We start from the raw sequence: 17,792 nt of genomic DNA on the forward strand, positions 1-17,792 counted from the left end.
ACCTAACTTTATATTTTTCATAGAAATGCATTAGTAATATAATTTGTGGCACCTAGGTAGCTACCTATTTAGAGATAATTTGATATAACTAGAAAACTACCTGAAGCCAGGATGTTGAAAAACATTTAAAAATCATTATTTTAATTATTCTTTCTACAATATTTAAATGTAGATGATTAGTGGTATCTATGTAAATACTTAACTGGGAAGATGTATAAATAACTAGATTGCTTAAAATACCAAAGCTGAAAAACTTTCATCTCTAAAGAGATAGAGAAAATTATATTATTTTCATGGAAGAATGTGCCATTATGTAAGTAAATAGTAGTAACTCAGTATATAGTTATTCCAGGGAGAACTAAATATGAGTAGAATAGTTAAAGATGGGACCTGGAAAACACCACCTTCCCAATTATAAACTCATATTCTTGTTGGATAATGACTTATTACTATAGATATTCAATTGTATTTTTGCAATTAGTGCACTAGAAATAACTAGAGATAACACATTTCCTGTCAACTCAAAATTCTCTTTATTTGAATAACAAATTAGTGTATAGATATTTGGTGGAACCAAATTATTAATAACATGTAAATGGTGATGTCTAGAATAATGGGTTTCAACAGGATGCTGAAGAAAAATGTTCAAGGGAGTTGAAGAACCATTGTTCTTAATACTACATTCTTAGCGACTGTTTCAATGAGTTACCCTATGGACAATTACTGGTACCTACATAATCAGTTTAGTAGGCATTGCTAGAGATAACCAGGTATTTTTTTTGAATCTAGAAAAACTAATGCCCATGGCCTGCATGTGTCTCCACCAGCACCCCCATTTAGTCTGGTTCTGGTTCTGTGGTACCAGTACACCAATGCCACTGAGCTGGCCAAGGAGCCAGGTCCGTGGGAAGAGGAGTGAGACTCAGTCTCTTGAAAATATAACATAGAAATGGCTTCAGAAAAAGCTCTTGTCCTCCCTGCTGAAGGAGCAGAAGAGAGGGAGACAGTCATCTTTGTACATGTCAAGAGACGAGCTAGAATTAAGGTCACTGTTGTGGATCTGGCTCGAAAAGACCCAGAACAGTGTAGCTGAGATATTGTCATTTGCCTGATACCAGTCTGGAAGATGCAAACAAACAAAGACATTATGACGTGGTAGTTCTGCCAGGAGCTGCTTTGGGTGCACAGAACTGAAGCGAGTTTGCTGCTGTGAAAGATCCTGAAGGAACCAAAACCAGGAAGGGCCTTTTCCCTGGGTCTGTGCAGGTCCTGTTGCCTCATGAAAGAAGTTTTGGAATCACTGCTAACAACACACCCGCTTGCTAAAGACAAAATGATGAATGGAGGTCATGATGGCTACTCTGAGATGGTGTGGAAAAGGATGGCTTGATCCTCTCCAGCAGAGGGCCCAGGACTTTCAGTTTCTTCTCTGATTGCCGAAGCTCTGAGCCACAAGGAGGTGGTTGATTGACTGAAGGCTCTGCTTGTTCTTAAAGATTAAAGTGGAATTATTTGAACATTCAAACATGGGTTAAAAATAGACCATTTAGGATCCATCCTCACAGTGTCCAATTTAAACAAGAATGGGCAGTTAATATAGGGAGGTCTTCCTTACTGCCTTCATGATGTATAGTTGTGAAGCGACAACTACAGAGAAATGTCTCCACATTTCTGAAGGTCCAAGGAAGAATAAACAGGGTGAAACCAGATTTATTATCAGATTAATTTGCAGCTCTTAACTTGATATAGCTACTGAAATGAAAGAACAGTGAACACATTTTGCACATCAAGGACAAAAAGCATAAAAGTAAACATTTAAGAAGCTTGGTGATTTCTCTCACTTTCATTAAGTATGTATCTTTAATGTGCTATTAAACAATACTAATGAAATAAAAAAGTGGATAAACCATTCCTGACCACCCTAATTGAGTTAGCACCATAGATAACTATTGGTATCTAAATAACTAGGTTTTTTTTCTAAGGACGGAGAAAATTAGGAAATAAGCTTGTATATGGAAACTGAAAAACCAGTTCTCAAAATCCTAATTCCTATCTCCCGTGGGGCTAAGATTTAGATCTATGGTTAACTACTACTAACTAGGTAGGTAGTTACACATAACTATAGATAAGTAGTTGAGGCTGAAATGTGAAAATAACAATCTTTTTAACCCAATGTTCCTTTTTGAAGTTTGGCAGTGTTGACCAGGTAACCAGTTTACTAGAAATCTGTAATAACAGTTTGAATCTCGGCAGCTGGAAGACACATTAATTTCATTTCCTATTTCTAATTTTTAAAATATGGAGTTAGTAATCTAGCTAACTAGATTTACTTAGGCAATGTTTAAAAAGAAATAGCCAGATGAAAACGGAATAGTTGAAGTCAGAGGATTATAAAGCATATTCTTATCAAATGTTAGTTCTTTCTGGGATAATGAGTTGTTACTATAGACAATTGGTGGCTCCTAAGTGTCTACTTAGACTTATCTAGAGGTATCCTCTAAGTAGTTGAAGCAAAGGGCTGACATATAGTTTGTTTTGGACTCTAAATTATTTTATCTGGTGAATTGATGAGTTAGTGTTTTACATGAATAATGGTAATTAGGTAACTAATTAATTAAACAATACTATCCTAAATAGTTAAGTCATGAGTTGGAAAACATATCCTTCTCAATAATCATTAGTTATCTGAAAGATGGCTCATGGTACATAGGATAATAATTTACAGGATGTGCTTAGAGATAACTGGAAATACTGAAGTGAAGAAGCTGAAAGACAAATTCTTCTCAAATAGAAATTCTTTTCTTTTGGAATAATGAGCTATGTAGATGATTAGTTAACTACAGATAATTCGTGATAGCTAGAGTAACCAGTCCAAAGACCACCATCACGTCATGTCTAAATTCTTATTTCTTGCTCTAATAATGAGCTAACTGTACAGCTGCCCTGGGATGTAGATAGTTTGTTAATTAGCGATATTAAAGTAAAACAGAAAAATGAGTGCAAGGGATTTCTCCACTGACCAAGGAAAAAATGTGACCACTAGGTGGCAGCAGAACACACAGTTAATTTGCGCTAGGATGCCATAGCGTTGCACATGGGGAAGTCCCTGGCAACATGAATATTTGAAGCCTGAAGGCTAAAAAGTACAACCTTAATATCTTCTTATTCCTTACTGGAATTTGCCTTAGTACTATAAAAAAGTGGTGATACCTAAAAAACTAGATTTCTTGAGATGGCTACAGATGATAACTAGAATTATCAGCCACGGAAGCAAAGAAAATTCTCTACAACTCTGAAGTCATGTTTCTTGTCATAATAAATAGGATAGATAACTACTGGCACTAAAGGAACATGCAAACTACATTTTAGTTAAGGTAACTTGATTAGCTGAATACAGGAAGTTGAAAAGCATATTCTTAATTCTACCTTCCTTTTTCTTATTGGGATAATAAGTTGGTACTACAGATAAGTAGGATTCCCTAGGGAACCAGTTATCTTTAAGTAGGTAGAGATAAGTAAAAAAACTCAAAGAAGCCAGAACATAGAAAACATTTTCTCAAATCTAATTCTCATTACTTGTTGGATTGAATTGGTAGTATGCAAATCTATCTAGTGGTATCTAGGTAAAAATAAAGGTAACATGAAATAACCAGAGTAAGTATTTGAGACTATAAAGTTAATGAAGACAACATTCTCAAATCTAATGTTGTGTGTAATAATAATAAGGAGGTAGCATTGTTAGGAAGTGCTACCTATTTATTTTCTAAATTACAGATAACTAGATATACCCAGAAGTATAACTTGAAGCCAACAAGCTGAAAAATCATTAGTGCTATAGATATTTAGTAGTACCAAGGTAACTAGTTATCCTTACCAAATAAAAGTTGGGCTAGATGAAGGACTACCTGGAGGTGGGAGATAAAATAAGAGTCAACTTGGGAGTTAATGCATCACCCAGAAAAGTGATGAGGGCCCCTATGACATTCTCTTGAGCCTGTACATTTACCTAAATGTTAAATTCACCCCCAAATCAGTAGACTCCATTATTGAGACATATCAGGCAACCCACAAAACATACATTGTATTAAAATTAGTAATAAAACTAACCTCGAGAAAACAAAGTACACACGAAGCAGAAGCTCAAATTATCCTGGTCCTTCTGATTAGCCAGAACAAAACTCTCCGGGAGAATGAGGCAGAAATTCAAAATAGAAGGAATGTGATTCATATGGAGCAATGGAATCTAGTCTTGAGGAAAAAGGATAAAACATCACAGTACGATTTAATAAGCCTTCTACCTTCCATCCCAGTTGTAAAGAGTACAGAGAAGTTTGGATTTGATATCTTAAAATGTGGTTTTCCTCAAAGATAAAGGGGCTTTACGTTTAACCTTAGACACCTCTCCTTAAGTAAGATCCAGGGGGAAAAGGAAATACCAGCTTTTGACTTTCACAGTCAGGCGTATGTTACAATATTTCATAAATTCTCAAGTGTTCAATTTCTAAACCTGTGGCTTATAATTGGGTCGAGTTTTAATTATACAAGAATACGGATGAAAAATGCCCTAAGGGCCTGCCTGGTGGGCAAGGGGTTAAGACACAACCTATGAGGCTGTCCGCAGCCACTGCGGCACGAGTTCGATCCTCAGCCGGCCAGGGAGCAACCCACATGGCCTCTCCTGGCTCGCTCGCTGCTCCCTCAGCAGTGTATTTCAGTCAGTCTGCCTGTTCTGCTCCTCACTCTGTCTCTGGTGGATCCTCTCACCCCCCCCACACCTTTGGCCTGTACCCCAGTTCTTGTACGCATAAATAAATAAATCTTTAAAAAAAAAAAAGTCCAAAAAAATCCTAAGCGGCAGGACTGAGTCAACATAGAAACTATGTTCCTTCATACCATCTTACTAGGAAACATGGGAAAACAGTGATTTACAGCCCCAGCAAGTTTACACTTTGCATACCTGGTAAAAGATGAGGGAAACCATTTTGTTTTCATATCTTGAACAGTGTTAACTCTAATATAATCTTCCCAAATGCTACCAGGGACGTAGGTCCCTCAGAACAACCAGGAAGATCACACGAGATACATATTTTTTAAACTGGATGAAATAAAATGTTTTGACTTTTTTTTTTTTAAAGATTTATTTATCTATTTATACAAGCACTGGGTACAGCCAGAAGCACGGGAGGGTGAGAGAATTCACCAGAGCCAGAGCGGGAAACAGAGCAGGCAGACGGACCGAAGTGCACTGCTGAGGGGAGCAGCGGGTGGCAGGAGAGGTCTGCGCGCCATGCAGGACCCTCCTCCGGTGGCCGGGGAGCAGCTGGGGATCGAACAGGCGCCGCAGAGGCTGCGCGCAGCCTCACAACCCAGCACTCAACCGCTGTGCCACGGGGGAGGCCCTTGACTTCTTTTTCAAAAGGCCTCTATCCTTCTCTCCTTCCCTGATGACTCTTGTGCATGGCGTTGTTTCTTGTCCACACATCCCACTAAGTATTTGTAAAGTTTGCTTTACCAGGGCCTCCCCACCTGGTGGTGCAGCGGTTGAGCGCTGGGCTGGGAAGCTGCCTGCAGCCTCTGCAGCGCCGGTTTGATCCCCCGTCCGCTGGCGAGGGTCTCACATGGCGCGCAGACCTCTCCTGCCACGCCCACTGCTCCCCTCAGCAGTGTATTTCGTCAGTCTGCCTGTTCTGTTCCCCGCACTGGCTCTGGTGAGTCCTCTCACCCTCCCGCGCTTCTGACTGTACCCAGTGCTTGTATAAATAAATAAATAAATAAATAAATCTTTAAAAAAAAGTTTGCTTTACTGTAAGCAAGCTAGCCTGAAAGTTATTCAGAACAGTCCACTGGCTATTATTAAAAACTTAAGAAATAATAAATGTTGGCAAGAATGTGGAGAAAAAGGAACCTTGTCTACTGTTGGTGGGAACGTAAACTGGTCCAGCCACTATGGAAAAGAGTATGGAGGTTTCTCAAAATTGTAAAAATAGATCTACCATATGATTCAGCAATTCCACTTTGTATCCCAAAGGATACAAAAACACTAATTCGTAGGGATATATGTACTTGTATGTTCACTGCAGCACTATTGACAACAGCCGAGTTATGGCAGCATCTTATGTGCCCAAAGATGTGGTCTATATACACAATGGAATATCAGCCAGCCATAAAAAAGATGAATTATTACCATCTGTGACAACATGGAAGGAACTGGAGGGGATGACACTAAGTGAAAGAAGTCAAGAGAAGAAAAATACCTTATGATTTCACTCATTTGTGGAATATAAAGTAAAAAACCCAAAACAAACCTTAGATTCTGACAACAGAATGGTGGCTACCAGAGGAGCAGGAGGGGCATGGGAGTGGGTAGTGGTTGGTGATGAATGGTGAATGGACAGTGGGTTACCGACGTGGTGAGAAAATAAGATCTGGGAACCTATACAGCACTGTGAACTGTTACCTCAAAAAAAAAAAAAAAAGTCAAGAATATCTCTTCTTAGATTCAGGCAACTTTTCTGGCTCAAGGAGGAAAGATGACAATGAGGGCAGTGTCACATAAATGATACCTGGTGTACACAACATGTGAAGTGACAGCTTGGGGATGTTTGTGAATTTAAGGAGAAGATAAATTCTCTCAATCCATCATAACCCTATTAAATGCTTGTCACTCCTCTCAGTTCTTGTACACTCCTTTTGTAGAATATCACTTTGAAGTTGCCAACACACTTATTTCTTCTCGTATGACCTAAAATAGATGCTATTCCTCATATTAGGCATCCAGTACTTCATGAGCAGGATTTGGTTTTTCAGACCCGCTTTTACTGCTCTGTCCTCCCAGAGATAATTATTCCAGAAGCTCTATACATGCCAGTTAACTCATCTCGTGTCACCACAGCATGGCAGGTAAGAGCTTGAACTTGATGGCAAACAGGCATGAGTTTAATATTCACCTCTGACACTTACACACAGGAGGACCTTGGACCAGTCACTTACATTCTCTAGTTCTCAGCTTTCTCATTTGTAGGGTGGGAATAATAACAGTGGTATAGACCAGACACGAGGAATGAGGGATAACATTCTGGCAGAGCAACATCCACCTACTGCCAAGATACACGAGTACAACACTTACCTATCCTAGGAAAGACATACAATGGGTCAAATCATATTCCTGCCAAAGTAAACTATGTACAGAAAGCTTATAAAGTTATAAGCTGTTTTCTCCCGATAGCAGCTTAAAATTGGAGCTGACTGTAAAAAACAAAAACAAACCCAAACAGGATTCATGATATCCAGTACATTTAAGATCTGTTACATGACATATAGATTAGGTGTTTCAATTTCTCTAAACCACAGATTTAGGTCCTGTGACCAACAAAGCTAAAAGCCAGAGTAAATGAAAAATTATTATGTTTGGACTGCAGGGCTGTAGTGGGTGCTATATATTTTGGTTTCAAAGTATATGTCATTGAATGGCACATATTAAAAAAACTAGCAACAACAAATGTTAGCGAGGGTGTGGAGAAAAAGGAACTCTTCTGCACTGTTGGTGGGAATGCAAACTGGTCCAACCACTGTGGAAAGCTGTGTGGAGATTTCTGGACCTACTAAAGATAGAGCTTCCATATGATCCAGCAATTCCACGCCTAGGTATCTACCCAAAGGACACAGAAACATCAATTCCAAAGAGCACCTGCACCCCTATGTTTATAGCAGCACTGTTTACAATAGCTAAGCTTTGGAAACAACCCAAATGCCCAAGAATAGATGACTGGATCAAGAAGATGTGGTACATATACACCATGGAATATTACTCAGCATTCCAAAAAGATAAACACATGCAATTTACAGCAACATGGATGGTGCTGGAAGGGATCATGCTCAGCGAAATAAGCCAGAAAGAAAAAGAAAAATACCGGATGGTCTCACTCATAGCAGGAATCTAGAGAACTTAAATAAGGGACCAGGAAAATGAATAACTATAAGAAAGTGAAAATCAAAATCAACAAAAAACTATGAACCAGAGACAGTTTTTGGGGAGTGGGGGGCGGGAGGGGAGGGATTGGGGTCAGAATGGGGGGGTTGCAAATGTATGGGGAATATAAAAATAAAATTTATTATTTAAAAAAAAACAAAGTATATGTCATTAAAGTTTTTTTTCAACTTTTAAAAAAAAAGATTTATTTATTTATTTATACAAGCACTGGGTACAGTCAGAAGCGTGGGAGGGTGAGAGAATTCACCAGAGCCAGAGTGGGGAACAGAGTAGGTAGACAGACGAAGTACACTGCTGAGGGGAGCAGCAGGCGGCAGGAGAGGTCTGTGTACCATGTGGGACCCTCGCCCAGTGGCTAGGAATCGAACTGGCGCTGCAGAGGCTGCGGGCAGCTTCGCAACCCAGCGCTCAACTGCTGCGCCACCGGGGAGGCCCTGTCATTAAAGTTTTATCATTATATGGGGCCTCCCTGGTGGCTCAAGGGGTTAAGCACCTCACTATGAGGCAGACCACAGCCTCTGCAACATGAGTTCGATCCCTGGCAGGCCGGGGGGCAACCCACATGGTGCAGCAGACCTCTCCTGCCTCGCCCGCTGCTCCCCTCAGCAGTGTAATTCAGTCAGTCTGCCTGTTCTGTTCCCCACTCTGTCTCTGGTGAATTCTCTCACCCCTGCATCTCTGGCCTGTGCCCCAGATCGTGTATGCTAAATAAATCTTAAAAAATAAAATAATATAGTTTTATCATTCTGGTTTTTTTTAAAAGATTTATTTATTTATTTCTACAAGCACTGGGTACAGTCAGAAGCATGGGAGGATGATAGAATTCACCAGAGCCAGAGCGGGAAACAGTACAGGCAGACTGACGATACACTGCTGAGGGGAGTAGCAGGCGGCAGGAGAGATCTGCGCACCATGTGGGACCCCCACCCGGGGTGCCCAGGGATTGAACCGGTGTTGCAGAGGCTGTGGGCAGCTTCGCAGCCCAGCGCTCAACTGCTGTGCCACTGGGGAGGCCCTATCATTATATGTTTTAAAGTAAATTATTTTTGCCACGATCTTGGTGGTTTCAAGATACTGTTTCCTACTAAAGTAATCAAAGTTCCTTGGTGAGGTAGCTGCTCTCAGCTCTAGGGTAGGAAAAGTACAAAAGCTGCTCAGGAGCGCTCTCTGTTCCAGAAAGCAAGTACATGCTCAAAGACCAATGGGGTGACGCCAGAAGTAACCAGAAGCCATTTAAAGGGGTTTCTATTAGCAAAATGTGGGACAACCTTACCATTAATGAGAATAATAATAATAATAATAAAGACTATAAAAGCAATGGAAATGTAATAAGCTGACTTAAGGAGACACACGAGTCCATAATGAGGGAGAGAGGGAAGGGGAAGAAGGAGTAGGGCGGAGAAAAAGAATATGGTGGAAGGGGCAGAGGTAGAAAGAAAGATTTACCAGCTTCCGAACACACAAAAGGAAACAACATTAACATTTATGAAATATTCTTGTCAAAATGTTTAACCTGAATTGGTTCAATTATGGAAATGTTGGTGGAATGTCACTGCTGTGATTATGTTACCTTATATAAGACTCTGCATTAGCAGATTATGGAAAGCGACTCCTCTGGTTGGTTTTGAAGAATTAAGTCACTATGATGTTAGGCTGTCCATGGCGAGGCCCCTGTGGCAGCCACGATGAGCTGAGTGGCCCTTGGCAAATAGGATGCTAGCAAACAGGGATCTCAGTCCCACAACCACAGGGGAATGGATTCTGCCAACAGCCCAAAAAAGACTGGGAGTGGCTGTCTCCCCAGTCAAGCCTGCAGATGAGAACATGGCCAGACTGACAGCTTGATTAAAGCCTGTGAGACTCTGAAAAGAGACTCATGTTGAGACTCCTGGCACAAGGAAACTATGATATGCTGCATTTGTGTTGGTTTAAACAATAAAGTTTGTGGTCATTATGCAGCAATACAAAACTAACACACGGCTTGCAATGGGCTGAGCCACGGTCTGATATATGGATGTTAAAGGCTGAAGTTTTTTTTTAAGATTTATTTTATTTATACAAGAACCGGGGTACAGGCCAGATGCGCGGGAGGGTGATTCACCGGAGACAGAGCAGGGAGCAGAACAGGCAGACTGTCGAAATACACTGCTGAGGGGAGCAGCGGGTGTGACAGAAGAGGTCTGCCTCACCATGTGGGCATCTCCGTGGCCTGCGGGGATGGAACCAGCACTGCAGAGGCTGTGGACAGCTTCACAGAGCTGAGCTCAACCACCTGCACCACCAGGGAAGCCCAAAGGCTGAAGTTTTTATGTCATTATCTAGATCAGGGTGCAAACAAGTCTCATTTCTTCTTCATATTCCAGTAAGTCATGGCTTTCTGGATTGTCATGTGGTAGATGGCGTAGCTCATCAGAGGTGTCCATACCCTAATCCCTGTATTCTAAGAATGTGTTACGTTACCTGCCAAAAGGGACTATGCAGATATAATGAAAGCGTTGAACTTTACAATGGAGAAGATTATCTTGGATAAGGTGGGTGGGGCCAATCTAATTACATGGATTCTTTTTTTTTTTTTTTAAGATTTATTCATTCATTTACACAAGAACCGGGGTACAGGCCAGATGCACGGGAGGGTGAAAGGATTCACCAGAGACAGAGCGGGGAACAGAACAGGCAGACGGATGAAATACACTGCTGAGGGGAGCAGCGGGAGTGACAGGAGAGGTCTGCCGTGCCATGTGGGACCCTCGCCGGCGGGCGGGCAGGGATTGAACCAGTGCTGCAGAGGCTGCGGACAGCTTCACAGAGCAGCGCTCAACCATCTGTGCCACCAGGGGAGGCCCTAATTACATGGATCCTTAAAGCCAAGAACTTTTTCTGTTTGGAGGAAGAAAGATACGGCAGAAGAAAGAGGAATCTGCAGCTATTGCCGAAGGAAGGCCACATGAGAAGTGTGAGCAGGAATGAAGGCTGTTTCTAGGAGCAAAAGCTGACTTCCAGCTGGCAGACAACAAGGAACGGGATCCTCAGTGTCACAACCACAAGGAACTGAATTTGCCTAACAATTTGACTGAAATTGGAAGCAAATTCACCCCCAAGCTTCCAGAAAGGAACACAGTTCTGCTAAAACTCTGAATAGAGGATCCAGCTAAGCTACCTTTTACTTAGATTTCCAACTTATAGGACTAGGAGGAATAAATATGTGTTATTTTAAGTGATGAAGTTTGTGGTGATTTGTTATGGCAGCAAGGGCAAATTAATACATGCCATGTTCAAGAAGATTCTGAGGCTATATCCAGGTACAGTGGCAAAGGACTCAATGAGTAATCAAAGGTCTGTCCCATGGAATAAGACAGAGGTGGCTTCTATGGGTCTCCATTTGCCAGCCATGACCTACATGCTTGGGCTAGAAATAAACTAGCTGCTCTTCCTGCCTGGACGACCTTCCCCTAGTGGTTTACTGTCTCACCTTAAGGCCTTGACTCAAAACAACTCACCACGGTGCCTTTTCTGCCCAACCTGGCTAAAATGTCATTACCTGGAAACATTTTACACCATGTCCCTGTTCCATTATTTCTCTCTAGCTGTCATCACCTTATAACATTCTGATTTACTGTGCTTATCACCTGCCTGGGTCCCCAGCAATGGAACGTAAGCTCCAAGCAGAGGTGTCTGTGTTTTGTTCACTACCATATCCACAGACCTAGAATAGTGCTTGGCACATAAATATCTGTTGATATAAAATTACCATTAAAATGAAGAGACTTCCTTCTGGATTGTCAAATTCACACATCTCAACATATTCGCCGTCATCTTAAATGGGGAGACTCAGAAAGGCCCGTAGGCAAAGAACAGAAGGCACTTGTGCCCACAATGGAGTTGGGCTCTTCTTTCACAGCTGGCAGCACAGTCAGGAGCAAGTCACCATGTCAGGTCGAGGAGGACTGGAGAAGTATGGGGTCATAACAGGCAAACAATTCCCCGTGCGCTGGAGGTTTTCCACCTGGGAGGAGGCAGAACACTAATAGGTCAGGTGACTGCCCAGTTGCTTCTGACCCTGATTGCACAACACAAGGAAACCCTCAGGATGCAAGGCCAATTCAAGTAGCATAGAGTATTGAAACCTTCACACTTCAAATTCCACCCCAGTACGGTTGGCCTTTGCTTAAATGCTGTAAATAACCAGGTTAACACATCCAGGGGATGCGGGTCACAGATACCAAGGCCCCAAAATGAAGTGAGGTTGTCTCTAACATTACAAAATAACACTTGTCCCTACCTAGGACTGATTCCAGGGCCAGCAGAGGAGGGCTCACGTCTGCTTATTCCTAACATGAGACAGAGGCAGCATTCTTGGTGGAGAGAGGGAACCAATTGCCACCTGACCCCAGTTCTGGGAATGTCCCAGGAGCCCCTGAAAGGAAGCTCTTGACACACAGTTGCCATGGGGTGTGGGAACTGAGAGGTGAGCTCCCACGCAAGCAGTTCCCTGACTAGAGGTGAGTATCAAAGAGCACTTTGGTGCTGGGCAGTTGAGACAGTGAACCTGAGCAAAATATCCTTCCAGAAAGCCTCTGCAGTATACTTGCTTGCCTTTTAAGAAGTACATGCACTCACTGCAAAGCTTCATGCAGAAACAGATATTAAATGGCTACACTTGGGCTATACTTTGCTATTTGCACTTTTTTTTTTCTGATCTTGATTAAACACCAAGGGTACCTGGATCAGACTCAACAACATTCTGCTCCCTAGGTGGCTCTATTATTGCATTTTCTTGCTGGTCTTGTCCAGAGCTAGTTGCTTCTCTACAACATAGTTCTCTTTGGGAGAGGGGCTGGGGTATGTATCAGGCATGTTTTCCTGAAAACTCATTTTGAGCTCAAATGGACAGGCAATGTCCATGTATGCAAGAATCTTTATGATATTCTCTCTACAGATTTTCTAAGGACTTGCAAGTTTAGCTGCAAGAAATAACTTGTATATTTGGAAAACTGGTGAATTTGGAAAAGAAAGAATACATTGCTCTGAATTCGCTACTTAGAACTTTTGCCACTTATTAATTCTTGAAACCTCCAACATCTCATTTTTCACTTCTGTGACATACTATGCACAGAAAGACCCAATCATTTTATACCTAATCTGCTTTGAAATGTGCCCCTGAATAGAACATTAAGTCAAATAATACAAAGAAAGACACACCATAAAAAACCAAGAGCTATGATTCAAAGACTCTACAAGACCAAATTAGCATATTTCAGATAAGGACTACAGCAGTGAGGGATTTTTCTTCATTTCTTAGGGAGGAGAAAGGGAACGAGGTTTGAAATGCAGCGTTTCCGATTCACTGCTAGCCCATCACATCCAGGAACACTGGAATAATCATCAGAAACAGAACAGTTTAAAAACACTGCGATGATGAGGGGACCCATAACAAGTGCCCAGCAGAATCTGGCTAGCATGGGAAGAGCTGGCATTTCTCAAGTTAAACAATTAAAGTTTAAAGCATTTGGGCCTCTTGAAAAGTGCTCTGATTGTTTGGAAGGACAATATCGGAACATTTTCCATTGGAGATTTAAAATATGTTTCAGTGTGTGTGATGATTAGTCTCTCTAACAAGATGAAATGTCAAGTTTTAGCAGGCAGAACAATTATGACTAGCAATTATTCTTTTAGGTAAACATACATAAAAATATATTTTCTGGAGAATTTTGTAACTCTGATGATTTGTTTTTTATCTTTATAGTTTTGCAAAAACACAGAAACATTTATTATACTGAAATGTGTACATTCTACTATTCAAAAAACAAAGGAGCAGATTTGCTGGTTTGCCGATTTGCACCTGTGTCAATGCCACTTGATGAATTTTAATTAAATTATTTTTACCTCACTTGTAAAACCTGATGAGGACTACAAAATAGCACATGGAATTAAGTGGCATTTATTATTATTTTTTTTATAAATTTTGAAACAAAAAAAGAATGTTAAGTGGACAAACTAAAGCCTCAAACAATTAAAAGGTAAGTTCACTTCTTTCCCAAGTGATTGGTTGAGGAACCATAGTCTTTTGTGCTTCTCCTTCAGGGTCTCTATGGGAGATACAGATATTTCCAAGTAACCCTCTTGATGAATAAAACATAAAATGGCAACGTTTTCACCCACTGAAGTGATTTTCTCTTCTGGGAGAGATTTCAAACTCAAAATTACTCATTTCTAATTTGGCCCGAAGATAAGGATCCAATAGTGCATGCAAAACCCAACACAGACAGAGATGCTATAATTAAGAAGACTGGGGGTTTTAAAAGAAAAATAGGTTCTGCTACACCACAGGCCCCAAAATGCTTGATGATAAATACTGAGCAGGGAGGAGATATAATAGGAAAAAATGCAACTACAGTGGATGCCTTTTAAAAAGAATACTGCCAGACAAGCATTTGGTTTGTGAAAGAGGCACTCTTTTTACTGAAAAAGAAGCGAGTATGTGTATAAAAAGACCCCAGGTTACCAGCAAATGTTTAACCATGTTCCTACTCAATATTTGAGAAGTGTAAACAAATTTTTATGGTACAATTTAGCGTGTGATTGGTACTGTCTAGTGATCCACGAATAATTTCAACTTGTTGCTAACAGAGAGCCCTTAACACCAAGTTAGAAACTATCACGTTCCTCCTCCCAGGCTTCTCCGGCCAGGACTGCCATCCTTATTTCCAATGTCTGGGGTAGAGCTTTAAAATTATTTAAGACAAACATGGGGTGGGAAGGGTGGTTAGAGACAGAGACAAGAAGGAAAAAGAGAAGGAAAACCACAAGTTTAAAAGGCAATGGGGCTTCAAAACTGGAAACCAGAGACAAAATACTAAAGCAGAGGCAGAAGCAAAAAGTTTTTCAACAAATCTGTGACAAAGCACAAACATGTCTCTGTGCCCACTAGGAGTTACACCGAGGCTGTCACCAAGGCACTCTTGAGAACGCAGTTTGTTTCAAGCCTGCCTTCCTGGCCTGGATCCCGCCCCACCTGTCAGGATCACACCCTTAGACAAGATTCCTTCTAACAAGGGGCCCAGCCTCTTACCTGGCCACGGAGGGGTGGGGGGGTCGCGCACCTAATCAGCACACAGCATCTCTCCACAGATTCCAGGCTGGTTCCACAAAGGCACTGTCCCCTGCCCCAGTCAGCATAAGGTTCAGGCAAAAAAAAAGTCAAACTGGCACAAAAAGGCAAATTGCCCAAGCACATTTTTACATTCATTTGCAAAGTTCACACAGTGTAAAGCGGAAGCAAAGGCAGCTTCTGGAAACTGTATCTACTGGCCTCTGCCAGAGAAGCAGGCAGGCCCACCTGCACGGCGGCCCTAAGAAGTAGGCAGTGCTGTCTGAACCAGCTCGGGCTCACTAGTGGATACTTGGCAAGTGACAGAGAAGATTCACCTCTCAGACAGCTCACTAGAAAGGTCAACTTGTGTTTTCAACATGGAACATTTACACAATAAAAAAATGTGATCCTGAGACGTCTTGGATTCAGTCTTTACTCACTTTTAAATGTGACTTTATTTGGTGCTGAATAAAGTTCAAACCAGGAAGACATCACTTCAAAATTATGTGGATACCATTACCATTTTCAGCTTGTACTGCAGAGAGTAAAAAGCAACTCTCATCTTCAAAGTGCTGAACCATCTGATCGCTAACAAGAACGAAAATACCAGTGGGACCCTGTCTGTAAATCTGGCCGATTTGGTGGAAAGGAATATTAAACAGCAATGCAAGTTTCTGAGCGACTTCGGAGGCGACCATTTCTTCCAAGTAGATTGCATGATAAATGTAGGGTGCCCCACTGAAGGGGAAGCTTCCAAAGCCTGCAGCCAGCTGCTGCCCTGGCAATGGGATGGTGCTGGGCTGCTCCTGGCACACATAGATGGTTAAGCGTGGCTTCACGGACTTTGACTTCAGTGAATTATAGAGTCGAATGCCGTCGGCTGCACCACAAATTTGTGCCAAATCCTCCTTTGTCAATTTCAGTAAGTCTGCACCTGAAAAACTGGAAAAAAGTGTTCTGTAGGGAGAGAATCTGTTTCTGAGTAGCCACTCTTGTGTTTCCTGGATGGTGGCTGAAGGCTGAAGGGCATCACCCGGGGCCTGCGAGGCCCCAGCAACCTGCTGGCCTGGGATGGGATCGCTACCGGCCAAGCCGCAGGTGCCCTGCGGGGGGAGGGTGGGGGTGGGCGCCGCGGGCAGACTGTTACTCACGGGGCTTGTGGGGACATCGGGCCACGGGGAACACTCGGTGAGGATGGTGGTGTCGTAGGACTGCTGATACTTTTCTTTTTCATTCGCGGTTCTCTTCTCCATCTTCTCTCGGTCAGTTTTATGTCTTCGGTCTGCCCCTTTAGGCTTAAAAACTTTGATTTGGCAGCTGGCGGAGTGGACGTGGTCGGTGTAGTCTCCATTTTCATTCTGCTTGAAAGTGTCGACCTGGATCCTGAAGGGCACCCCCCGCTCGCCCCCGTGCTTCCGCGGGGTGAATTCCGTGCTGATGCAGTGCACCTGGATGAAGGCGGATGTGCGCTTCGCAGGGTTCCACAGGAATTCAACCGCATTTAGCTGGTTTGGAATCGTCTTTGTGTCCGTTATTCCCACGGACAGCGGGATATCTAAACCGAGAAGTCTGTCTCCCGGACGATTCCACCGCCAGCCTTCAAGTTGCTGATGCTCCGTAAACTGTAGCCGTCGGTCATGGAAGACGACTCTCACGATGCTCTTCAGCAATTTCCCAGTGATCTCAGGCATCTGTCCCATTTGCCGATTATCCAGCATCCGGATTTCGTAAGACTGACCTTGGTTCAGGTAAGTGAGCGTTTCGTCATGCAGCTTAACCGCGGCCGACGTGGGCGCACCCATCACGTACTGAAACGGTGGGCGTTTGGCTTCCCCCGCCTGCGGAAGGCTGGGGTCGTCCGGCCTGAAGATGGGCAACGCCAGGACATCGCTCATGCTGTAGGCGTCGGCGCTCACCTCCTGCCCGATGTCCAAGAGGCTGGCGTCGAAGTCGTGCACCAGCCGGGACTTGATCATCTCGTCCATGTCGAGCAACCAAGCCATCTTGCAGCCTCGGCGCCGTGGCGCGGGCTGCGGCCTCAGCACGCCGGGCGAAGGGCCCGAGCTCCGCGGGAGGGTCTTTTGCGAGAGCGCGGGCGAGGGCTCCGGCGGCGGCGAGGCGAGCGGTGGCCGGCGGAGGGGCGCGTGGCGCGCGACCCAGAGCCGGGGAGCAGCCGCCCCGCGCGAGCCGCCTGAAGGCAGTAGCAGCGCCACGCGCCGCTGGCGCCGCCCAGAGCCTCCAGCCGCCGCGGCCCCGCCCCGCCCCAGGGCCCGGCTTGGGGGTTGGGGTTGGGGTGTGGGGAGGGGCGTGGAGGGAGCTTTTCCCGCTCCGCAGACCTGGCTGGGCCAAAGCAGGCGCCACCGGCTGGGAGATGTGCATTCCCGAACCCTCCGGCCAGCACCCAGGCGCTTGAGCACTTGGGGCTGAGCCTATAACCCACCCCACTCCCTCTGCTCGGCCTGCCCAAAGGTGGGCTTCCATACCTGGTGATTCCAAAAGAACGTTCAAGTCTTTAATCCATTTTGAATACATTTTAGTATATGCTCTACGATAGTGGTTTAGTTTCATTTTTTGGCATGTGGTTGTCCAGTTTTCCAACACCATTTACTGAAGAGACTTTCCTTTCTCCATTCTATACTGTTGGCGCCTTTGTCATAAACTAGTTGTCCATATATGTCTGTTTTATTTCTGGGCTCTCCATTGTTTTAACAA

General features: G+C 43.3%; 1 protein-coding gene and 1 pseudogene across 2 annotated transcripts; one reads left to right on the top strand and one right to left on the bottom strand.

Moving 5' to 3' along the window:
- The first annotated feature begins 949 nt into the window (after window positions 1-949).
- Window positions 950-1,501, top strand: LOC311187231 (Parkinson disease protein 7-like; annotated as a pseudogene). The gene has a single exon. The product of its transcript is annotated as a Parkinson disease protein 7-like (transcript).
- Window positions 1,502-15,571: 14,070 nt separating this feature from the next.
- LOC311187895 (upstream-binding protein 1-like) lies at window positions 15,572-17,095 on the bottom strand (the record flags this gene model as incomplete). Its single annotated transcript, XM_084259289.1, has 1 exon — window positions 15,572-17,095. The coding sequence occupies exon 1, from the start codon at window positions 17,081-17,083 to the stop codon at window positions 15,572-15,574; it is 1,512 nt and encodes a 503-aa protein (XP_084115415.1). The 5' UTR covers window positions 17,084-17,095.
- Window positions 17,096-17,792: the final 697 nt, after the last annotated feature.

The sequence above is a fragment of the Talpa europaea genome, assembly GCF_964194135.1.
Source record: "Talpa europaea genome assembly, chromosome: X".
NCBI lineage: Eukaryota > Metazoa > Chordata > Mammalia > Eulipotyphla > Talpidae > Talpa > Talpa europaea.